General features: G+C 32.1%; 2 protein-coding genes and 1 pseudogene across 2 annotated transcripts; all 3 read left to right on the forward strand.

Moving 5' to 3' along the window:
- Window positions 1–2,432: 2,432 nt before the first annotated feature.
- LOC149394660 (ras-related protein RABA5e pseudogene) lies at window positions 2,433–3,076 on the forward strand (annotated as a pseudogene).
- Window positions 3,077–12,606: 9,530 nt separating this feature from the next.
- Window positions 12,607–14,837, forward strand: LOC149394661 (uncharacterized). Its single transcript, XM_089615281.1, has 4 exons — window positions 12,607–12,726; window positions 13,059–13,110; window positions 13,644–14,220; window positions 14,311–14,837. Exons 1-4 carry the CDS (start codon window positions 12,607–12,609, stop codon window positions 14,798–14,800), a joined length of 1,239 nt encoding a protein of 412 aa, XP_089471407.1. The 3' UTR covers window positions 14,801–14,837.
- Window positions 14,838–21,380: 6,543 nt separating this feature from the next.
- On the forward strand, window positions 21,381–25,437 carry LOC149394662 (actin-like). The gene is made up of 6 exons (XM_089615998.1): window positions 21,381–21,577; window positions 21,959–22,036; window positions 22,740–23,133; window positions 23,500–23,789; window positions 23,856–24,179; window positions 24,937–25,437. The coding sequence occupies exons 2-6, from the start codon at window positions 21,977–21,979 to the stop codon at window positions 25,000–25,002; spliced, it is 1,134 nt and encodes a 377-aa protein (XP_089472124.1). The 5' UTR covers window positions 21,381–21,577; window positions 21,959–21,976; the 3' UTR covers window positions 25,003–25,437.
- Window positions 25,438–25,754: the final 317 nt, after the last annotated feature.

Raw genomic sequence — 25,754 nt, forward strand, 5'->3', positions numbered from 1 at the left:
ATGTCGAACACTCTTAGTATCTCATACTTTAAAATTTTCCATAATGTCGTTTGATGCTATCCTCTGGAAGCCGGTAGTGTTTATCTTTGTCACATTTTTTATACATTAGTTTATTTGTTATATTCCTTTTAAGACTGATTTTTTTTTTTTTTTTAAAAACTGAAATTTAACCCAAATTAACCAAAAATAAAAAAATAAACAATTATCTCCCATTGTCTCATTTCTATAAAGAAGCTAATTATACAAAATATAAGAAAGTGATATTATATATATATATATATATCAGGAAAAATATAGCAATTAATTAAGTCAGTAGCCCAAAAATCCACTTTCCTTTTAAAAAATAGCCAAATTTTAATTTTATTAAAAAAATAACTCACCATACCAAAGTAGAGTAGTCAACTTATTATTAATTTAATTTACTTCAGAAAATAATAGTCTTCCAAACCGAAGTAAATTAATTAACTTGAAGAGTTAATTTAATCAATTTCGGTGTGATGTGCTACTTTTCTAATAAAATGAAATTTGAGTTAATTTCTTAAAAGAATATTGAGAGTTGATTAATTACAATAAGTATTTATAAAATAAAATTACAAAAATCTAAAAATCACAATAAAATTTTAAATATAACATGTGCTAGTGTGGGAGATGTGTATTGCTTGTCAGTTGTAAATGTAATCAAACAAACAGACAGAGACTGAGACAGATTGAGCAATAACTATAAAATTATCTTAGGTGTGTTGACTTGTGGACATGGAATTGGATGGGCAGTAAGTTGAGCTGTCTCGATCTATTTTTTTTTTCTATCCCATTTATATTTCATATAATAGAATACTGACTAAGAATGTGTTTTGGATGAGCTACTTTGAGAAGTAAAAAAGAGAGACTAAGAAAATTAGGGATTTTCCTTTTAACATATATAAAAAAAAATTAAAAAAAACATTCCGATAGATTTTTTTTCTCGCTAATTTTTATATTACTAGGGGTTATTTTGGACTAGTATGGGTTATTTTGGACTAGAATTTGAAACATACCTATATTACGGATCTCAATGACTAATTAGTAATGTTGTTTGCTATGGACAAATCTCTAGGGGTATATTAATGGGATATAAATTTCAATACCGACGTTTACGTTAAAACTATATATATATATATATATATAATATATATAATATATATACGAGTTGATTATAGATATTAAATAGTATACTTTGGATTCTGCAAGTGCTAAAATTGATATGATCCTTGATATCTGCAATCAAGAAGGATAGTCAAAGAGCCGAGAAAGCTTATTTATAATTTATACAAAAAAATTGATAAAGTAAAACTTGCACGTAATTCTAGATTATTTTTTTTTTAGGGGACGTAATTCTAGATATGGCACGGTTCAATTATGAAAATTTGAATAATGTATGGTCCCATATACCGCATTAATTTAATAAGTTTTGATTGTTTTCTTTAGCTGGCTGCCACATCTCATGTGGGGTCTACTATATATATATATATATATATATATATATATATATATATATATATATATATATATATATATATATATATATATATATATATATATATATATATATATTGTAATCTCGTTAAATATTGGGATATCATTCATGAAAGACCACGTGATTTGAGACGTTATATATTGTAAGTTTTAATTTTTGTTTTATTTCATTGCTGTCGCAACTACAATTATATCGTAGCATGATTAAATTGTATAATTCACTTAATCATGCTACGATATAATTGTAGTTGCGACAGCAATGAAATAAAACAAAAATTAAAACTTACTTATGTACATAGTAATTTTGATATTTTGTTTATCAAGATTAGCGAATAGGAGTAATTTTTTCTTTTAAAAATAATAATAGTTCATCAACGTTATTGCTTGTGTGAGTGTGTAGTGCAACTAGTGTTCTTGTAAACTATTTACATACTTTTTCGGACGAGACCAGAAATAATTTTTTATTTTTTTATTTTTTTATTTTTCTTCTGTATGAAACAAGAGGACAAACTGGGGATTCTACGGATTTTTGTTATCGCTGTCATTATATTCTGATTTTCTTTTAATAGCCAAATATGAAATATCTATTAGGACCTAAAGATTATATATAAAATAGAATAATATATAGCAATATTATTATTTAAAAAAGGGACTATAATTATTCTAATTATAAAATAAATTAGAAAAATTAGACGGACTAGCCAAATTCAAACGTTGAGATTGCATATTAGCCAACGTTTACATTTATTTTGATAAATAGCCAATTTCGCTGACGTGGCGTTTAAGCCAATATTTTTGCTTTCAGTTTTGCCCTTTTTAATTTTTTTAAATAAAAAATATAATTAAAGAAAATCAAAATTGATTGCCAACATATTTATGATTTGATTGCCAAGATATTCTGTTAATAATAATCACGTTCACATACGCAAAACCCCTCCAATTACGCAGTGGTGAGCTTGTATTACAAATATAGACATAAACGTGATATTTAGGGAATAGAATCAAAAGATGGGGCGAGGAGGGGAAGAAGAGTCGTCGGAGCAAGAGGAGTACTTGTTCAAGATTGTGCTGATCGGCGACTCGGCGGTTGGGAAGTCGAACCTGCTGTCGAGGTTCGCGCGGAACGATTTCGACCCCAACGCCAAGGCCACGATCGGCGTCGAGTTCCAGACTCAGGCGGTGGAGATCGACGGCAGAGAGGTCAAGGCTCATATCTGGGACACCGCCAGCCAGGAGCGATTCCGCGCCGTCACCTCCGCCCTCGCCGCCCTCCTCGTCTACGACATCACTCGCCGCGCCACCTTCGACTCCGTCATTCGCTGGCTCGACGAGCTCACCAGTAAATCCATTCATTACCTTGTTTATATACGTATATTAATTTGTATAAATTAGAGTTTTGATTGAAGATTTTTCACTCATTGATTCATGTATGGAACGATTTCAATCCTGTTAATTCCGCCGTAAACTAATATGACAAAATAATTAGGTTTCTATGATTTATTATTTTAATTCCGCCGTATTTCCATATTCTTTTATAGCGCCTTATTTCACTTGTGATGGCTAAACCTTACATACGTTGTCACAACATTTTTTTGCATCAATAATATGTTCTTGGACTTTTAAAATATTGACATACGTTCTCGTCTTGTTTGATTTACGATACGCATGAAAATATGGTTATTTTATGATCATCATTTCGTATTATTGATGCTCGACGAAATCAAAACCGTACGATCCACAAATTATATTCTACAAATTGTGGTGTTCAAATTTTGTTTAACGGAGTTGGAAATAATCTGTTTCGTCTAATTTTTATTTTTTTTAGAAAAGTGACATTATTAGTTAAAATTACATGATATGTTAGCAGTGAAAACGCAGAGCAACTACGAATCCAAAAAAAGCTCACCAGGGGAGGAAAATTCATGGGGGCTAATTTGGAGGGAAAAAAAAACTCAAATGAGGTTAATTTGTTAATTTTTAGATTAATTTTTTTTTAAAAAATGGCTAAAAATGTATAAAAAAAAAAAGTAAATAAAAAAAATTTGAAGGGAGTCATGGGTCCCTCTAAACCCTATGTAAATCCGTCACTGAGCGCAGGTGACACTATTCACGGGCATTTTTTTCTTAATTAAGTTCAATTGGTCTCATGCTGGTGATTCTCTCTCAAAATTGATTTAAGTTAGGCATTAGGGTTGGTTGAGTGCCAATTTTTGACAACTCTATGACTGCTATGGCAAAAAAAAAAAGATAAGGGTCCGTTCCTAGAAAGAAAAAATAAAAACAATAAAACTCAGGGGACCACTTCGCAAAAAACATAGCACTTCATATATTTTAGTGTTTTTGCGTTCAAAAATTTAATGCCGATATATTCTAGTGTTTTTGTGTTCACATTTATTCATTTTGAACACGTTGAATTTATTTTGGTATGTTTTCGTTCGGATATTCGGTCCAACTAGAAGTACGAATTGTAGAATTTGATTTTGGAACTATTGAATGGGTTATTAGAAATGTTTGAACTTGTAATGGTATGTTTGGGTTCGAATTTTGATATATTTGGACCTGTGCATGAAATTTTGGTAATATTTGAATTTGTATATTTAAAAAAAACATTACACAGCGCTAATATATAAATACCGTTAAAACCGAACAACTACGAGAATACCACGAGCATGCCACGTTAGAGAAGAATAAAATGCGCTTCTCTGTAAACGCCGTCTAAAAGAATAGACCGCGCTTATCTGTAAACGCCGGTAAAACCCACTCATCCCAAATCCTACATGGCTCCGACGTGGCACAATTTAGACTGCACTTTTTTTAAGCGCCGTCTAATAGTTTTAATGTCACGTGTTACGACGGCGCATAAAAAGCTCAGTCTTAAGAAATTAATGGTGTTTCTAAAGCACCTTCAATCAATCTTTTTGTAGTAGTGAAAACAAAAACAATAAAACTCAGGGGACCACTTCTAAAAAAAACATAGCACTTCATATATTTTAGTGTTTTTGTGTTCAAAAATTTAAAACATAGCACTCTGATCTTTGACTTCCAGCGTTGACTTTTTTCAAAATGTGTCATTTTTTGTTCCATTTTGACTCCCGGGACCTCCTAAATAGCTCCGTTGATGTCCCGATACTCGATTAAGCACACAAAACCTGAATTTCACATAAAAACTTACAATAACCATCAATAAAAGTCTAGAACAAGCTAGATTCAAAGTGAAAAGAGTGCGGAATCGTACGTAAGAAATGCACTCATCATATACCCTCAAACTTAAACATTTGATTGTCCTTAAGCAACACACAAAAATAAACACTAAACAAAAACATACAAAAGAAGTTATCTACTAAAAAAATAAAACTCGGTGCTCGATCTACATCAACTAATGCATGCTCGCCTCAACTATAAGTCCATAGGGTTACATTGACTCAGAAATTCGTGATTTTAAACTTTAAGTCAACTACTAAATGTGAAAGAGATCTTACAAGCTTAAGTTACCTTAGACCATTTTGCATTGCTTACCCGTCTCGCAACTTTCGGATACCAAGTCTCGTAACCCATTCAACCGCCTTCAAGAGAACACCTATGATCGAAGTTAAATTTTTTTTATTTAACACAATCATATGCCCCCTCGTCTCCCTTGATCTTCACTAATGTGCACACATCATTTCAATTTGGTCCATTGGTCTTTAAGGCTTGTAACGTTTAGGCTTGGGTCAAAGGTATGAAATGAAATTTTTTTAGTGGCTTAAACATTAGCATTAGCGACTCCAATCCCACCAAAAATTTTAACTCTCACATGATTTTCTACTCACTCAACCCTCCCCACGTTCTTGGCATAGAATTTCGCCTTTTAAGAACGTTTCCATTCTCAAGACATTTTTCCCCAATTCTTCCCCCAAACTTCAACTCAAGACAACTCGATTTTATACATCAAACTTGTATCTATAAGAAATTTTACTTAACACCACGCCAAAAGCTAAAGCAAAAGCATAAAATAAACACTCTTTTTATTTTATTCTCTTTTTTTGTATTTTCTTTCTTTTTTATTTTTTTTTATTTAAAAAAAATCAAAATAAGCTAACAATCACCAGCGTTAACAAGTCACGAAAAACATGTCATTAAATTGAAAGAATTCACTCAAAAGTCACTCAAGAGTCGCTAGCGTTAACGGGTTCTTTGTGGGAATTTTAACTTTCCGGCTCGGCTTTTTCAGACTTGGAAAAGAGAAGGGATTAGTGTTTGACCTTTTGTGAGTGGGTTTTACTTGATAAAAAATTCCGGGTAGGTTTTTTGGCTTGAAATGGCTTTTCCTAATGCGTATATCATCCCAACAAGATTAGTGAGCACTCAATTCAGCTTCGACTAGGGATCGGAGAAGGTTCTAGTGTGTTGTAGGTATTTCTTTTCAAGAAATTGGTTGGGCCACTCCTCGAGGTCCCCTAAGTAACGCCGCCAAACGTTGGCTACATAATTTGCCGAATTTTACATATATAGGATAAACATGTAATTTGCTATATAAATAATAAAGTCACGTTATCGCTTTGTGGCTATATTAGAAACTTAGTTGAAACGTTGACTAAATTGTAATTACGACGTTTCAACTGGCTTAGTCCCTATAATTTTTTTTTTTTTTTTTTTTTTTTTTTTATGTTTTGGTTTGGTTGTAGAGAGTACATGAGTTTTTAATGAATATGTTATGTGTTATCTTTTTTTTTTTGTTATGAATGAACTTTTGTCATCACTTACTCTTATATGTTAATACCCGAATCAAAACCAACATTAAGACAACCCTAGTTAATTAAGGCACGTTTTAAAGAAAAAGCCTCCCAAATATGTTAATACCCGAATCAAAACCAACATTAAAACTGAAAACATACTAAATCTGCCTCGGCGCCAACCTACTCCTCCGGGCTAGAAGTCATCCGTGCATTAAAGCTTACCCATGAAGTCGATATACCGAAGAATATGACTCTATGTTAAGAAACAACTATGACATCCTAAATACTAAAAAAAAAATTGGGCATTAAAATTATATCTATTATCTCCTTTAATAAGTCCCATAAATTTTATCTATTATCGCTAATTAACGTTAATAGGTGCTTGTTTTTAATTATTTCAGGTTTTTTACTTCTTAAACACCACAAATTTTCGTTAATTATTTTTATAAGTTGTCTTTTTCATATTTTGGGTTGTAACAATTTTAATTTTTTTCCGATGCCTACTATAAAGGTTTTTCATACGTTCAGGAAAAATAAAAATATAAATACTCCCTAATTAAAGAGATATATTTATGTGGATTCACTAGTACAAAATAGTGCATCAGGTGCGACAAAAGTCGCACCTGAAAGCACCATAGTCGCACCTGAAAGTATCATCAGGTGCGACTTTAGATGCGACAAAGTCGCATATGAAAGTCCGCACCTGATGCTTTTAGGTGCGACAAGTCGCACCTGAAAGTCATCACTATCAGGTGCGACAGTTTAAGTGCAACTTCTCGCACCAAAAGTCATCACTTTCGGGTGCGACTAGTCGCACCCGATACTCAAAAGCAGAAAACAATTTTAGCGAAATTTTTATCACTTCGGGTTGACAATCTGGTGCGACTAGTCGCACCCGAAAGTCATTTAGATGCGACTAGTCGCACCTGATAGTCATGCGTATCAGAAAATCAAATTTGTAGTAGTGATTAAAATAGAAAACCAATGAAGATCAAATTCACCAATCAGAGCAATTAATTTAACTACAATATAAGAAATAAAAATATCAATTAAAATTTTATCTATTATCTCCTTTAATAAGCCCCACTAATCAGCCCAATTGATCAATTGCTTCATCTCTACTTCCCTTTTTCTATTTATAAGTTATAACTAACATTCTCTACAAAAGCATAATTTTTTTTTCCAATGTGGGACTTTCGTTTAGCCTACTTTTTCGATTTCATATCAAAGCAACATTGTATGTTATTATCTTTTGTTATTATTTAATATATAGTCAGCCGCTTCTAATTACTTGCTATGTATTATTATTATTTTTATAATTATTATTGTAGACTTTTAAAATAAATGTATATAATCTATACATATATATAAATATTATTACATTTGTTACGTGTAGTATATAGTATATATAACTATATATAAGTAAAAAGGTGTATAGTAATATATATATATATATATATATATATATATATATATATATGACTCTTCAAAAACGGTCACTCGATCCAGTTGGAAGCCTCTTACTTCTGTGTCTTGATTTTGTTGCCATAATTTTACGTTCTTCATTAATTCTATATTCTTAATGTTGTTCCTAATCTTCATTCTTTTAAAATTCAAGACATTGTAAACAAAAGTTACTTTGTAATAAAATCTTATATCTAATTAAATTTATATATGGTAAATAATATCATCCCTTTTTAACTTTTTACTATTTAGTAATTTTATTACTTTCTGATTATTAATTAGCTATGACATCTTATATTTTATGTTATTTTTGTTGAAATTGTTGAGACAACTTAATATTTTTAGAAATACCAAAGGTAAAAAAAAAATACAATCTCACTGTATTACAATTTAGCTAATCATCTATTTCATTCTATATAAAACTCGTGTTCCAATAATGTTATGGATAAAACTATGTTTTTTTCTTCTATAGATTCGGTTTTAATTTTTTCAATTTCAACTATTAAAGTGTGCATCTTTTAAAATATATTGACACGGAGTGTAATCCCAAATGTCAACTTAAAATATAAATCACTTTTTTAAAATTCTCTGAATACTATACTTGTTTATAATCCGTTATGGGCCAATTGAACGTGATATCTAAGCCGTTTCCCAATTTTTATTGTAAAAGCAAATATTGGTCCTGATATTGTTATGATACTTGCAATATTTGTGATGACTCCCTTTTACCTAATTCATTGAAAATTAAATCGTTGAATTTGTCCGTATTGTTACCACATGCTTCTTCTTCTTCAAGTACACGTAGTACAAGCCGAATTGGAAGTATGTTAATAACATATCCATAATCAGATGACCTTTTAAAATAAATAAAAAAATTAGACAAATATCTAATTAAAACGTTTGAAATTACTATATAGTCAACGTTTTGTAAATCTAGTCATAAAAATGACGTAACTTAATAAATATAAATAGCTATTTATCTAAAATTTACGTCTCTAAATATATAAAAATGACTATTTATCTCAGATTTACGAAACGCCGACTATTTAGCAATATCAAATTATAAATGTGACAATTACCTAATAAACCCTTTAAAAATTCGTTGAAAATGCATTACCAAACGTTGTTCAAAAACTTACGTAAACGGATTTCTAACGTTGTAGTTCGTGCGACGTTAAAAGAGTTCTACCTTCACTTATATTCAAAGCGATCTGATAAACAAGTACTTTTGACGTCGCTCAGTACAGGAAAAGAAATTTTTTTTAATTATTTTTGTTCAATTCCAACTATTTTGAATCTCGTGAAATTTTTTTTTCTTTCCCAATTTCTATCAATATATTAACAGACCTTGCTTTTAGGATTAATTTTCAAACTCATATGCCAAAATCATTTAAAATAAAAAAATCTGACAAAATTTTAAGCGCGCGACCATAGAATTATGTTGTTAAAATTGAATATAATTACATTGGTGATGAATTTATAACGTTAACTAACCATTTCACCATAAGATAATAAAATCACTTAAGACGTATGATTTTACCATAAAATGTATGCATTTTTTATCAGAAAATTTGATGAAGATATTAGGAAATATGGTCATATGCGTCAAATTTTAAAGCTTAAGAACTCTACTTATACCGGGGAAAAAAATTAAGACCAATCCGTAACACTCAAATAATATACTCTTTCCCTGATTTCTATATAATTATTATCTTATTTTTTTAGATTGATATTGCTGATCTGATATAATTATGATGAGTTCTTTGTTTAGTGTTAGAGCGTTTTTTTAATCTTAATTTATGTCAGGTCAATAATGCATCGGCTAATATTATTACTATAATAATAAGATTGATAATAATAAAATTATTATTATACTATTCTTTTTGTTTTTTTTAATAGATCGGCTATAATTGAACTAACTTTAAATTTACTCAATAAACATAACATTTACATGCAAATAGCATACCTACGTGGCTTCGGAATGTGTGAACAAACCTCTAAAACTAAAAGTCACTCTTTGAAAAGGGAGAACAAAAAATAAATAGCTGTTTATCATCTTTTTATTCGAATGACGACACCGTTTATTATTCTATATATTTCTCTATATGTTGCCATTTTTTTTTTCGATCAGCTAATTTGACTCCGTAATCAGATTGATCAAACTTTGGTCTCAATTTGCTATATTTAGGGAGTTTAAAACTAACATCACGAGCTATATGACATCAACTAGATTTACTGGGAATAAAATAAGTAAATTACAACTGATTTTTCTTAGCCTCCCATGTCAATACCCAGGTTTTATTGCAATAGAATATATAGTTTACTATGAATAGAAAAATTATTTTCAAATAATATCTATGGACCGACCGCGTACACTTAAAAGTACGCATAAAATTTTACATTATGGTGATAAAACTTCTACGAAATCCATTACTTTAAATAGGTCATGAATTTATTTTTTGAACATTTATTTGCCATAAAAGATTTCATTGTTTCCAAAGCCGTTGACGAGAAGGAAAAAAAAAACCAAATTTCACAAAGGTTTAACAGCACTAAAACGACTAGACAGGGTCGGCCCAAACTCACCGGGGACTCTAGGCGATTCAATATTTTGGGGCCCTATAATACTAATAAAAATTTAAATTTTGTAATTTTTTTAAAAAATTGGCCAAAAGTATAAATTTTTAGGGTAAAAAATGTAAATTTTCTTAAAAATAGGCAAAAAATGTAAAATAATTTTTTTGCCCGCCTTAGGTCAGGGCCGGCCCTGCAATTAGACCAACTAAATATGATATTGTCAAAGAACCCACGAGACCTAAGCGCAAAGCTGAACTTACTCGAAATTTCGAAATTTTTCGATTGTTTTATATATCTCCAAATCTCAAATAAACTCCCACACAAGATGACACCAGGAACCATTAACCAAACAACCACCGGCCAAAAAATGCATTAAACATATCTACCTCGTGCTTTATAAATAAGTATTTAAAAATTATAGATCATAATGTAATGAAACATATCATATCTAGAGTCTAGACACAAATTTATAACATTAAATTGATCGTGAGCTTATTTGGTTCTTATTCTCTTTCATGAATTACATAAAGGGAAAATATCAACAGTATCCCTCATGTTTAATCGAAATGCGAGATTTATCCCCTCTATTTCTAAAAATATCAGACATATCCCTCCAGTTTAATATAAATGATATATACATCCCCTAAAAAAATGTTATATTACAAATATCACCATTTTTCGTTTATTTTTTACAAAAAAATAATTTGAACTCCCCAAAATACCCTTAATGAAATAATTTTTTATTTTCTATTCTATATACAAAAAGTTTAAATTAAAAAATTTCTTTATAAAAAGTTAAGGATTTTTTTTATAAAGAGAGATTTTGATTTTTTTTAATAAAATAGTAAATAAATATTTATTCTGTTAAGGGTATTTTGGGGAGTTCAAATTATTTTTTTGTAAAAATAAACGAAAAAGGTGATATTTGTAATATAACATTTTTTTAGGGGAGGTATATGTCATCAGTGCCGGCCTTGGGCTAAGGCGAGATAGGCATGGGCCTAGGGCCCCGTATTTGTATGGGCCCAAAAAAAAAAAAAATTTGTATATAATGCAGGGCTCAATCGACCCCAGACGAACGAACGACTGCGACTGCGACCCAGACCTGCCTCCGCGCCGCGCGACCCAGTCGAACGCCGAACGCCGAACGCGCCATCTCCGCCCCGCGCGACCAGACGAACGCCATCTCCGCCCCGCGCGACCCAGACGAACGCCATCTCCGCCCCACACGACCCAGACGAACGCATCTCCGCCCCGCGCGACCCAGACGAACGCCATCTCCGCCCCGCGCGAGTCGCGACCCAGACCTGCCTCCGCGCCATCTCCTCTGCGCAGTCCAGCCTTCGCGCCATCTCGCGTCAAGTCCGACCCACCGAGCCCTGCTAAATCAATGTGAGGAATTAGAAAATTATCCCCAAATTTTCATACAGTTTTACTCATGCGTTTTGAGGTTTTTTTTCCCTAAATTTCTTATTAATTTTACTAATCCTGTTTTGTGTGATATATTTGCTTCAGTAGCGAGTAATTTTTTTTTTTTTTTTTGGAGTTATGTTCTTTGTGTTGTGGAAATCTGACTGTTGTTATTAGTCTCTTGGAGGTGATCCTGTTAAAAATAAAAGGTTTTCTTGTAGTTTACAGGATTTGCTTATCGGATTGCGGAGCTTGGAACATCAAGGTTATTTGTAATATTTGGTATAGCCGATAGGTATATAGCTGAATGATATTGTGTTTCTCTTTTTTTAATTTAGTTGATTCGAAAAAAAATTATTTAAAAATTAATTGAAAATAATTTTGACCATTTAAAAAACAGTTTACAAGTTTTAAAAAACAGTTTACAGTTTACAATTGAGAATAATTTTGATCATTCTTTGCGTGTTTTCAGCAGTTAATTTAATGAGTTCAATTAGAAGATACAAGTCGGGTGCCGAAAAAAGAAAAGAAAAGGAGAAAAAAGAAGTTTTACATAAGAGTCAAATTGGTTCTCTCGATCGGTATTTTAAAAAAGATGTGGTTACGGATAAAACAAGAGCTGAAGTCGGCATTGAGAACGAACAAACTAGTCAAAACGAGAACGAGAACGAGAACGAGAACGAGAATGGGAACGAGAACGAGAACGAGAACGAGAACGAGAATGAGAATGAGAACGAGAACGAGAATGAGAATGAGAACGAGAACGAGAACGAGAACGTGACCCCGAATGAAGAACACGATAATGAAATAGGTTCCATTTGTTTGGACGAGGATGATCCGGCAAATTGGAAGCAAATAAATCAAAGTCTTATCGATTTTCTTGTTGAAAAAGGTCCTAAAAGAAACATTGATGTGAGATTTCCTAAAGATGAGTCTGATAGAAGTTTCTCTTCAAGTCATTATTGGCGAGTGTTACCGAATGGAGAGAGACAAGACAGGAGGTGGTTGGTGTATTCAGCTTCAGTCGATAAAGTTTTTTGCTTTTGCTGTAAGTTATTTGCAACGAATCGTCATAATGTAGGCCTCTTAGGTGATGGAGGTTTAAATGATTGGCATAATATTTCTGCACGACTTTATAGCCACGAGAGAAGTAAGCTACACGTTGACGCTATTGCTAATTGGGTGGATTTGGAAAAAAGACTTAAACAAGTGTCAACCATTGATTCGAGTTTACAAGAACATATCAACAAAGAAAATGAGCATTGGAAACAGGTTCTACAAAGGATACTAGCTGTTGTAAAAAGGCTTGGGAGAAATAATTTGGCATTTCGCGGGGATAATGAAAAAATATATGACGAGAGGAATGGGCTTTTTCTACAGATGATAGAATTGCTTGCAGAGTTTGATCCCACGATGCAAGAACATGTTCGCCGTATCTCGAAAAAGGAAATTAATTATCATTATTTGAGTCACAAAATTCAAAATGAATTGATTCAATTGATGGCAAACGAGGTGAAACTCTCAATTGTTTCTACAATCAAAGAAGCAAAATATTTTTCGGTTATACTTGATTGTACGCCGGATGTTAGCAATGAAGAACAGATGTCTCTAGTAGTAAGGTGTGTGAATATTTCCAAAAATCCAATTGTGGTTGAAGAGTTTTTTATAGAGTTCATAAAGGTAGATGACACTTCAGGACTTGGACTCTTTAATGAATTCTTCATGTTTTGGAGGCTCTTCATCTTAATTTTGATGACATAAGAGGGCAGGGATATGATAACGGTGCTAACATGAAAGGTAAAAATAAAGGTGTACAAAGTAGAATGCTTGAAAAGAATCCTAGAGCATTTTATTCACCTTGTGCTTGTCATTCTCTAAATCTTATGCTTTGTGATATGGCTAATTGTTGTCCCAAAGCTGTGTCATTTTTCGGTGTCATACAACGAATATACACATTATTCTCAGCTTCTACGAAGAGATGGAAAGTCTTTAATGATCATGTGAAAGGTCTCACTGTCAAGCCATTGTCGGAAACACGTTGGGAAAGTCGCATTGATAGCGTTAAAGCAATAAGATACCAAGCCTCGCAGATAAAAGAAGCTTTAATGTTTTTGGCAAATAGTAATGAAGATGCTAAGACAAAAAGTGATGCTGAGACTTTAGCCGTATACAATATCCAGAATTATGAGTTCTTGTTGGCATTAATTATTTGGCATGATCTGTTATTTGTTGTTAACAACGTGAGCAAATTTCTCCAAACTAAAGATATGCAAATGGATGTTGCCATCAAAGAATTAGAAAGTCTACTTGGCTTTTTGAAGCAATACAGGGAAATTGGATATGATCAAGCTAAATTGCAAGCTACAACGATAGCAATTGAGATGGATATAGAGCCTGTGTTCATTGAAAAACGAAGAGTACAGAGGAAAAGACAATTTGATGACAACGCTAGTGACGCGCTCTCACAATCCGAGGAAGAGTCCTTCAAAATTAACTATTTTTTCTACATTGTTGATCAAGCTATATCGTCATTCCATAGCAGGTTAGATTATTTAATCTTATTATTCAACACTTACTGTATCAAGAAATATTTTTGTTCATAATTTATTGTCATAATTATCTTTGTCAATAGGTTTGTACAGTTTCAGGATTTTGAAAAACAGTTCGGGCTTTTATTTGATTTGAAGAAATTAAAGGTCGTCGATAAACACACTTTAAAGAGTTTCTGCGACAATCTTGCATCATCGATGGAGCATAATGAGATTTCAGATTTAGACAAGAATGATCTCTTCAAGGAACTGGAAATGTTGAGCCGTAGTGTCCCGGAAGATATAAACAAAGCAATCGATGTTTTGAATTACATAAAGGACTTGGATTGCATTTATCCAAATGCGTGGATCGCTTACAGAATTATGTTAACTTTACCAGTCACGGTTGCCCATGCAGAAAGAAGCTTCTCAAAGTTAAAATTGATCAAGTCTTATCTTCGTTCAACTATGTCGCAAGAAAGATTGAGCGGTTTAGCTACTTTGTCTATTGAAAAAGATATGGTCGAGAAACTTGATTATACGAATTTGATTAGTACTTTTGCATCTAAAAGTGCTAGGCGTGTTATGTTTTGATGAATGAAAAACTTGATTATAATTTTTTGTTTTATATTTAATTTTTTATTATTATTAAAAGGCCCCAAAAATTTTATTCGCCTAGGGCCCCGGATGAGATCGGGCCGGCCCTGTATGTCATTTATATTAAACTAAATGGATATGTCTGATATTTCTAGAAATAGAGGGGATAAATCTCGCATTTCGATTAAACACGAGGGATAGTATTGATATTTTCCCTTACATAAATCATAATTGATTTAGAATATAATATTTTCTCAATTGGAAATATTCTTACACTTTTTTTGGTTTGAAGTGCTATACTTTTTTGAAGGTTTTTTATTTTTTTATTTTTATTTTATCACAAGAGGTTATTATTTTTATTTCCTACTCAGTTGTTGTGGCAATAAGATCTTCACTCTCGTCCATTTGAAGCTCGATTATCTTTATTGTTTATTAATAAGAAAATAATAAAATTATGAAGCATGTTGAGATTTTGTCTTGATTCCCTGTGAGCACATTATGTCATCCAATGCGTTGGCACATTGGCCCTCTAATAATTATAAATCCTACCGTTTTACGAGCGAATTAATTATCATTCAGCGAAACAAAATAATAATAATAATAATAATAATAATAATAATAATAATAATAATAATAATAATAATAAATGGGGTACGTACTTGATCTAGCTATTCTTTGGGTGCATGATTGATCAATGATGTCTCAGCTTACCTACTCTAACAAAATTGAATCAAATTGCGCATAACCAATTATGAATCATGTTCGGATTACGATTGAGACGTGCTTCTTTATTGCACCTGATCACAATAGAAATAAATATCGAATAAAAATATCTAACAATAAAACATATAACCAATTCATTAAGTGTTAGTCTTTGAATTAAAGTATTGTATTTAAATTTTTGTAATTACATTTTTATTGATATATAGTAACATAATTAAGAACAGTACGTATTATTTTATTGATATATAGTAACATATTAATTAAGAACAGTATTACATTTCGATATTCTAGATAGTGGTATGGGTGATATTCAGTCTTATATGGATTTCTTTGATTACATAAACCAATATCAAGAGGTTTCATTTAAATTAGGAATATATATCAAGGTATAAATTAGGAATACTTATTATCCAAGATTCAAATAATAATAAATCTATACCTAACGATATCCCAAATCAAACATTCATTAGATTACCAAAGTGTTTAGACTTTAGACAAACTTAAATCTATCGCGTCGAATGTGAACAGAAACATATTTTGATGAACGTCGACCGGTGGAATTGTGGTCTTCCTCAACCGTATCTCCTTAGTGCCGGATGTGCTCTCTCAGATGGAGACGAGAACAACTATTTTTTTTACGGTGTATTGTGAATCGTAACTACTTTATATGGAGTTCCAATTAGGGTTCCCATAAAATCCTAAAAGACCTAACTATTTGGTGTCTATCTATTTTGGCTCATATTCCACATAATTATTTAATTGGATTTCCGAATTATATCACTAAATATAAATATGACCTACAAATATAAACAACTAATATAAATATAATTAATAATATAAAATCCATAATTAAATAATTGAAATTACATATATTCTCAACATATTCCACAACCACTTCAAACAAAGTGATGGAAGCTTCAATATTTAGGACTAATATGAAAATAAATAATATAAAATAACTACAACCTTTTTTTTTACTTATATTTTATATTATTTCTTGTTTTTCAGTATAGAAATTAACGGGCGTATATATATCATATTATATATATTGCTTCTTTTGATGGAGGAGAGAAGTTTTTACTTTTTACCCCTACTATTTCCTTCAACCTTTTTTAGCCAATCCAAACAATAAAACACAAAACTAAAACAAAACCTTCAGCAATTTTTTTAAGCATTATTGGTAATAATGTTTATTTCAGCATTTTCATGACCAGCAAAACAGTTAATGGAAGTTGGAAACATATGAAATTAATGTTCATATGAAGACACTGTTGATGGAAAAGTAATAAAAAATAACTAAACTTGTTTTTAAAAAAAAAGTACCCAAAAATAAAATCTTATGTTTAACAATCTAAAAGTGTTTAATATTGAGATTATTCTTATACTATGATCACCTTAATACTTTAAGACCAAAATCCAATAAGTCAAAATTAATAAAAAAAAATATAATTTTCTTATATGTATTTATTTTTGTTATTTACTTACTAGTCACAAAAGCAAAATTAGAGATCGTTTTTCGTTTGGTCTATGAAGTTAAACAAAATTTGGAAAATTTGGGAATCTAGAAAAAACAATTGTTTTGCAGAATTTGAAAATTCGTTTGAAAATTTATTGACATTTTATCTTTTTATTGACATGAATGTCAATAAATCTTTGAACGATTCTGAAAAATTCTCTGAAAATTTACTGTCAACAATTTTTTTTATGTCAATAAATCTTCAACAGACCATATTCTTTGAAGATTTATTGATATCCAGAAAATTTATTGACATCGATGTCAATAAATCTTCAAAGAATTTCCCATAATTGTTTGAATATTTATTGACATTCATGTCAATAAAAAGACAAAATGTCAATAAATCTTCAAACGAATTTTCAAATTCTTCAAACAAATTTTTTCCATGATTTTTCAAAATATTACGTATGTACGGCTTTGGATGGAGTGGAATCGTGAAGCACGTTGATATGGACATAAATCGCTTTCTCTCTCTCTCTCTCTCTCTCTCTCTCTCTCTCTCTCTCTCTCTCTTCTCTTCTCTTCGCCTCCACGCTGATTCCTCCTTCTTCTTCTTCTCTACCAAAATTGACTAAGAAACACCGAAACCCAAATCCTAAAGTTAAAGTCGTAACAAAAAAACCTAAATCCTCACCGATAAATGGATAGAGGCTCAGAACGAGATTGATTTTGGATTTTTAGATTTTTCAGATTTTCCAAACAAATTTTTTATTTCTTTTCTTCAGATTTTTCAAATTTCCAAAAAACAAAATTGTAATGTCAACAATGCCAATAAATCAAATAGATTATTGACGACCATGTAAAAAACTAGACAGGCGAAATATAAAAGAAAAATAAAAAGATATTTTCATTGATGGTAGTTTTGTACCAACAAATATAAGGAAGTCATATTTTTTGATTAATTTTGACATATTGGATTTTGATCCAAAAATATTGAACATGTTATAGTTTAGGAATAATCTCTTTAATATTGATCAAATTCTCTAGTATTAAGTTTCTTAGGTTCTCACAGTAGTTGTTAGGCCCATCCAAAATTCCCTATATAACCCTAAAGATGAAGCCCAACCCATCGAATAAAAACAAAAGCTACCTTACATCAGTGGGCCCACAAAATCTATAAAATCCTTGGTTAAACTACAAAAACAAAATGGGCGAAGAAAAAACCAAACTTTTATAAAACGATAATGATTTTCATCAGCGGTCGCTAAAAAGAGATAGACAGTGGGACCCACATGTAAGTGGGTCCCACCTGTATTAGTATATCGGTACTCTTTATAAAATGAACTTTTGCAAAAGATTTTTTTTTTAAAAAAAATGCAAACATCGAATGTATCATACCAAGGAAATAACAACGAAGCTCTATTAGAATTGTAAATTAAATTCACAATTCTTGTAATTTTAATTTACTGAAAAAAACCTGATTTTTGTTTTCAAATGAACTACGAAAAACGAAAGTATAATCGGTGACAAAATTATTCAAATTGATTATAGAATGAACCATCAAAAAAATCATATAAACAACTTAAATCTAAAGAATCTAGGATTGTGATTGTGAAACCCAAAAAAACAAAAACAAAAACAAAAATATGAGAGATTAAAAACCACAACATCAATTAAATAAAAAACAGAGAATCATTGAAAATCGCAGGAAATACAAATAATGAACTCGAACTAAACGAAAAATCTTAATCTCTGAGAGAATCTCAAGTGGTCATGTGATTATAAGGAAGAATAATGAACGAAAGGTATAATAAGGTATGTCTAGAAATTGGGCTAATATATTAAGGAAGAGAAGTGATGGGTCACTTCACATAATAGATTACGCTTCATATAAAACAGATTTTGTAAACACATACATAAACAACAAAATCCATCTTGTTAGTCTTAAAGAAGCCCATTAGTGCATCTCCCTAAAGAAGACATAAGCATGTTCTAATGAAAGTTTAGATGAATGAAAATGTCAAAATGACAATTTGAGTAAAATAGTCAATGAACAATTTAAAATTGGTGTTTTTTTTTTTTAAATTAAATGTCATAAATTGGCGTTCGAAGTACTTTCTTCGTTTGATTACATATTATTTTATAATTTTTTTTAATGGACGGTTAGAATACTCGTCTTATTTCACTATTACAAGTTTAAAGAAATTACGTCTTTCCCTCAATAAAATTATGTCATTCTTATAACTAGTATATGTTTATATATGCGAACAAGGTATGTTGTTTGAGTTTATTATTTAAGGTTTTATGTGCTAGAGTGAATGTTCTATTAGATTCTATAGTCATTTTATCATATGATTTCATGGTTATCATATGTTTATTTAAGGTTCGTGTCACTACTAGTAAGAATTCATTTCCAATTTATTCAAACAATTAACAATAATAATAATAATAATCATAATATATTTCCAATACACATAAATATGCTAGGAAGAGTATATTCCCAATATTTTACGATATTCCAGCAAAAAAGAACAGGAAAGGTAACAATCCCTTGACACACTAAGGAAAGCAAAAAATCATTATTTATTTTTGTAGGGATAACGTGAAAAGTTGAAAGCTAGGAAACGTATATATCCACATGAATTATAAAGATGTCATAATATGATTCCAATGTTCCCTCGTCGACCAAGTTGATCTATCAACTCTTCTAATTTTAAAAATTTGAAGACAATTAAGGTTCGTAATTTAAATTATAAATAAAACCATCATGAGATCCGGAGCTTAATGTGTTGTATTCTTAATACTTCGCGTGAACTACAAGTATTTTTTTTTTATTATTCAACAAATGATGACAGATTTTTGAGCTTGAATCAAGACTCATAAAACACCATAATATATAAACCCAATCTTTAATGTTGGAGTATGATTTTTATTAGAGGGCTTAAAGCACCTTAATGGGTAAGCCCAGCCCAAATGTTGAAGCCCACTTTGTATTTTAGAGCAAGCAAAATGAAATGTTTCACGTTATCTTATTAGAATATATTGAGAATATATATTTGCCACGAAAACATCACAACGTTAGAGGGAGAGATGTTATCCATATAAATAATAATTTATTTGGATGAGGAATTATCTAAAATATGAAAATGACACGTAAATTGTATAGGCGACCACGTTGTGGATTTGAGTGGGCAATATTGCTTCGCACGTTCACTCCATTCACTTAACAGATAATAATAATAATAAGAAATTATAATTTTTTTTTTTGACAAATTCTTAGAGGTGAATAAAAACTCGGAAACAAAATCTTATAAAAGAAAACATTAGAGAGAAAGAAGGACGAGCACACAGTTGTGCGTGGACGTGACCGCACGTGAGCCAAACACGGGCGAGAGAAGCGCAAACCAGTAAAAGGAAATCAATTGAAACTTGGATCCAATAATGGAATTAATAAAAAAAAAAAAAAAAAATCGAGTTGGCAAAAATTGCTTTTTCAAGTTTCTTTTTAGGGATGTCTTTATTTATTTTCATTTAAATTCAATTATCTTTTTCATTCCATGATTACTAGCACTACCACCACGACCACCCACACTTGAAAGCAAGCGACAAGAGATTGCATCTGATTTAGAATTTCTCTCTTTTTTAAAAATATTATTATTAACTTTATTTGTTATTTTATATCTTTTAAGTAAGGAAAATTTTCTTTACTAAACTACCCTCCCACCATGAGGGTTTCACGTCGTGAAAGGGCAGTTTGGGGACTCTTGGAATTATATCGACATGTAATCTAATTTTATATAACAATTATGTATATTGCATTAGAATCTATGCACATAATAATTTAATTTCATGACAGATACGAATTTGAGAATTTAAGTGCAAGACATGATTAACAAACCTTGCACACACAGCAAATAATTTTATGTTTTACATTTTCTTTTGCTAATATTTCATGTTATCACTAATTAATGTAATACTATTTTATGCATATAATATGAGTTTTTATTATTAATTAAGATTCGGTCAGCATTTGCAATCCACGTCAATTCGTACTTCATTGATTTTCCACATCCTTCTTTTCTCGTAGACAAACAAAACATTCGATTTATAAATTAAATACATTCGTTCGAGCAAAAAATAAATTAAAAATACATTCTTATTACAGCGAAAGTGGAGTTAATTTCCGAAACTACCCTTAAAACAGACAGGTGGGCAAGAGTGGGGCGTTCCCGCGAATCAGGAGGGGCAAAACGGTAAAAGAGAAAGCAGAGACAGAAAGCGAAGCCAGCTGTCTCCACCACGGGCGTGACGCGTCATAGGGTCCCAGTGGATAAAAAATTCCGATCCGACGGTCAGGATTCGTGGAAAGGGAATTTGAGGTTCATTTAGAATGAATTTCATTTGGCTTGCCTTCCTTCTTTTTAAACAAAGAGAGCGGGTTCTTCAGGCACACAAAACGACACAAACAGAGCGAATAAAACGCCGTTCATTTCATTCCGCCGAGCGAATCCATCTCCGGTGACGGCGTTGAATTTAACGGCGTGGTTCAGGAGCTGTGACGGTTTTTCTTTTTAACATTCTCGTCACTTTCTCATGTAAGAACTTCTTTTCGCTAATGCGATTTTGTGTTTATTAATTTTTTTTTTCCAGAAGAGTTTGATATTCGGAATCAGATCTCATCTTAGCTTCGGTGATTATGAGTTAATCCGATTTATTATGAATAATTGAAAGAAAAAATTAATGAACTAGTGATGGTTCGATCTTTTATCCTTGATTCTGTAACAACTAAAACACGACAGAGTAATTGCAAGACGATCATATTCATGTAAATTCTATCATAGATTAGACCATTCCTTTTACAATTAATAACAGTTCGTGTAGAAATATAACATCTGAGATGTTCCGAGTCGATAGATATGGATGTAATAACATCAAATTAAGATTCTTTTATTTACTTTATATGTATATCTGTGCAGTGAAGCAAATTTAGAGAAATGGCGGAGAGCGAGGACATTCAGCCACTCGTCTGTGATAATGGAACCGGAATGGTCAAGGTAATTCATTTCAATTGATTTAGAATCATAAAGTGCCTCTATGATGCCAGAATTATAAATCTTTTAAGGTGGCGTTGCAAGAAAAATATTCATCCGTAGGGGCATATATGAATACAAATCATATAATTCAGCTAAATATTGAAAAAAATGAAGAATGATAATTTAGGCTAATATTGGAAAATCATATGATTTGGAAAACCATAAAAATGTAAATGATATGATGAATTATATCATTGATGAATTAAAATTTTTTTTTTTTTTTTAAATTATAAGCAACCATTAAAGTTTACTGGTTCTGGATCTAATTAAGTTTGTTTACTATTTACAGTTTCATATATAAGAAATATAATCCAAATATTTGTTTACAATAAAAAAAACAAAAACACTTTTTAAAAAAAAAGATTTAAATTACTATATTTTGAAAAAACGAGAAACAGTTCCATAGGGGGATTATAAAAATGAAGATTGATGTTATAAAAATTGGAAATAAATTGATAAAAATGTAAATGATATGACAGAATTTTCAGTTAGGAAGGGCTTAAATAGTATAAATCTTTTTAGGTGGCGTTGCAAGAAAAATATTCATCCATAGGGGCATATATGAATCAAAATCATATAATTCAGCTAAATATTGGAAAAAAAATGAAGAATGAATGATAATTTAGGCTAAAATTGGAAATGATATGATGAATTATATGTGCAGGCGGGGTTTGCGGGGGACGATGCACCTCGGGCGGTGTTCCCGAGCATCGTGGGGCGGCCGAGGCACACGGGAGTTATGGTGGGGATGGGTCAGAAGGACGCGTATGTCGGGGACGAAGCCCAGTCGAAGAGGGGTATCTTGACCCTCAAGTATCCGATCGAGCACGGGATCGTGAGCAACTGGGACGACATGGAGAAGATTTGGCACCACACTTTCTACAACGAGCTCAGAGTGGCTCCCGAGGAGCACCCCGTTCTTCTCACGGAGGCCCCTCTGAATCCCAAGGCCAACCGAGAGAAGATGACTCAGATCATGTTCGAGACCTTCAACACTCCCGCCATGTACGTCGCCATCCAGGCCGTCCTCTCTCTCTACGCCAGTGGCCGCACCACCGGTCTCTCTCTCTCTCTCTATATATATATATATATATATATTTCATTAGGTATATAGTCAACTTAAACGTTTGCTTTTGTAAAATAGCCAGCGTTTCGTAAATCTTAGGTAAATAGCAATTGCATTTTATTTACGGTTATTTACAAGCGTATATTCACCAAAATACCCATAACTACCCAAACAAATTTGAACTAATTTATGTTGTAAAAAATACACTTGTAAATAAAATGCAGTGACTATTTACCTAAGATTTACGAAACGTTGACTATTTTTCTAAACCCAAACGTTTAAATTAACTATTTTGCTAATTTTTTTTATTTATATATATAGCGATTTCGAGCAAAACGTGACTTGTCGTGAATAACAGGAATCGTGTTGGACTCGGGTGACGGAGTAAGCCACACGGTTCCGATCTACGAGGGCTACGCTCTCCCGCACGCCATCCTACGGCTCGACCTCGCGGGACGCGATCTCACGGACGCGCTCATGAAGATCCTCACCGAGCGCGGATACTCGTTCACGACCACGGCCGAGCGGGAAATCGTCCGCGACGTCAAAGAGAAGCTCGCGTACATCGCGCTCGACTACGAGCAAGAACTCGAGACGGCCAAGACGAGCTCGGCGGTGGAGAAGACCTACGAGCTCCCCGACGGGCAGGTAAATAAATGAGAGATTTTTTCTTTTTTTTTTACCATTTTTTTAACCGATTTTTTTACGGGGCAGGTGATCACGATTGGGGCGGAGCGGTTCCGGTGCCCGGAGGTGCTGTTCCAGCCGTCGATGATCGGAATGGAGGCGGCGGGGATCCACGAGACGACGTACAACTCCATCATGAAGTGCGACGTCGATATCAGGAAGGATCTTTACGGGAACATCGTCCTCTCCGGGGGGTCCACCATGTTCCCCGGGATCGCCGATCGTATGAGCAAAGAGATCACAGCGCTGGCGCCGAGCTCGATGAAGATCAAGGTCGTCGCTCCGCCCGAGAGGAAGTACAGTGTCTGGATCGGTGGCTCCATCTTGGCTTCCCTCAGCACCTTCCAACAGGTAATAATATAACAAAAAACTAGGAAAATAGCCGACTTAAACGTTTGACATTGGTAAATAGCCAACGTTTGGTAAATCTTAGGTAAATAACTACTTTCATACGTAAATCTTAGATAAATAACCAACATTTGGTATATGAAAGTGACTATTTATCTGAGATTTACGTTGATTATTTACTTGAGATTTATAAGTTGTCTTTTTTCTTAATGGACCCAATATATAATTCAATCTCGTCGACTTGTTTAGATATCGTATTGCATAAAATAAAAAAAAATAATAAAAAGAAATTAGACGGGCCGAACTCCAAAAGAGTTAGTCTAGTGGTTAAGACGATTCTTAGAACCTCATCAATCCTTTGGAGTTTGAACGCAACAATTGGGCCCACTAGAGTATGGTATAGTTTTCTGGTCGATAATACCGTAGCCGAAATTTTTAGTAACCCAAAAACCGTGGTTATAAACTAACTGTGTTAATTTCTTGAGAGAACAAGGAGAAAAAAATAACGTGTAATTTTACGCCGAATAACAATAAATTGTGTACAAGATACAAAATAGTGAAAATTGTGGTAAATTTATTTTGGGAGATTTTAAACGGATTTGTCACGAGTTTCTGAAAAGTTTGAGTTTGTAAATTACATATTTAAGATTTCATGCATAAAAAAAATGTAAGTTTTAGATGTGTGTAACCTGTAAGGTTGTGTGTCTATTTATTGTTGCTTTTGACTATTTGGCTAACATTTTTGGTTTTGTGGCGGCAGATGTGGATCGCAAAGGCAGAGTACGACGAGTCTGGTCCGTCGATCGTCCACAGGAAGTGCTTCTGATCATATGCAAAGAAGAGTTTGTCACTACACATTTTGTACCAAAAGAGGATTCTTTCAATTTAAGAACTGCCTGCAAAATTTCCCCTTTATTTTATTTTTATTTCCACTTTTTCATTCATGTGAAATTCCGTGTTCCTCGTCATTATTATTATTATTATTCTTATTATTATTATTATTATTATTATTGGTGTTATTATTTTATTATTATGTTGGGAAATCGAGAGCATGGGATTGAGAACAAACTTATGATCAAGAATTTTTTTTTTTAATTTTTAATTTTTTTGAGCAAATTACTTTTGCGATCACTTGATTCTGCTCTATTAGGATGAAAGTGTGTTGTCAAATGGGCTAGTCTCTCGTCCTTTTATCATCACTATGTAGAAAATTGTAACTCATTTGGTTTGGTTGAATTGGAAATTCTTTTTCCTATCGTAACTTATTATGCTTTTGTTTTGAAACAATGATTAAGTTATTGATGTCGCGTTAAGATTTAGAATTTGTGTTTCCCCACCGTGTTTTTCGAGAACCATAGAGCAAATACTTCTCATACACCAGAAAACAATAAATAAATAAGAGATGATGTATAATATGTGATACAAGTCCCACATAAGAAAAGCAGTACAAATTCGGAGAGAAAATATTATATAAATAGAAGGAATAGAATGCCATGTTTAAAGATTTTCAAAACTATTAAATTAGGCTTAAAGAGAACATGATCAAATAGTTATTACAATTTTTTTAGATGACCGCAC

Source organism: Urtica dioica, chromosome 5 (assembly GCF_054948205.1).
Source record: "Urtica dioica subsp. dioica isolate 48M chromosome 5, U.dioica_male_clone48M_v1_H2, whole genome shotgun sequence".
NCBI classification, from domain to species: Eukaryota; Viridiplantae; Streptophyta; class Magnoliopsida; order Rosales; family Urticaceae; genus Urtica; species Urtica dioica.

What these genes read in the sequence shown, in the direction of transcription:
- LOC149394662 (XM_089615998.1), top strand. Translation starts at nt 21,977, where the DNA reads ATGGCGGAGAGCGAGGACATTCAGCCACTCGTCTGTGATAATGGAACC. An exon ending in ATGGAACCGGAATGGTCAAG is followed by an intron (nt 22,037 to 22,739) that starts GTAATTCATTTC and finishes TTATATGTGCAG; the next exon opens with GCGGGGTTTGCGGGGGACGA. An exon ending in CCCTCAGCACCTTCCAACAG is followed by an intron (nt 24,180 to 24,936) that starts GTAATAATATAA and finishes TTGTGGCGGCAG; the next exon opens with ATGTGGATCGCAAAGGCAGA.
- LOC149394661 (XM_089615281.1), top strand. Translation starts at nt 12,607, where the DNA reads ATGAGTCTGATAGAAGTTTCTCTTCAAGTCATTATTGGCGAGTGTTAC. An exon ending in GATGCAAGAACATGTTCGCC is followed by an intron (nt 13,111 to 13,643) that starts GTATCTCGAAAA and finishes CATTATTCTCAG; the next exon opens with CTTCTACGAAGAGATGGAAA. An exon ending in ATATCGTCATTCCATAGCAG is followed by an intron (nt 14,221 to 14,310) that starts GTTAGATTATTT and finishes CTTTGTCAATAG; the next exon opens with GTTTGTACAGTTTCAGGATT.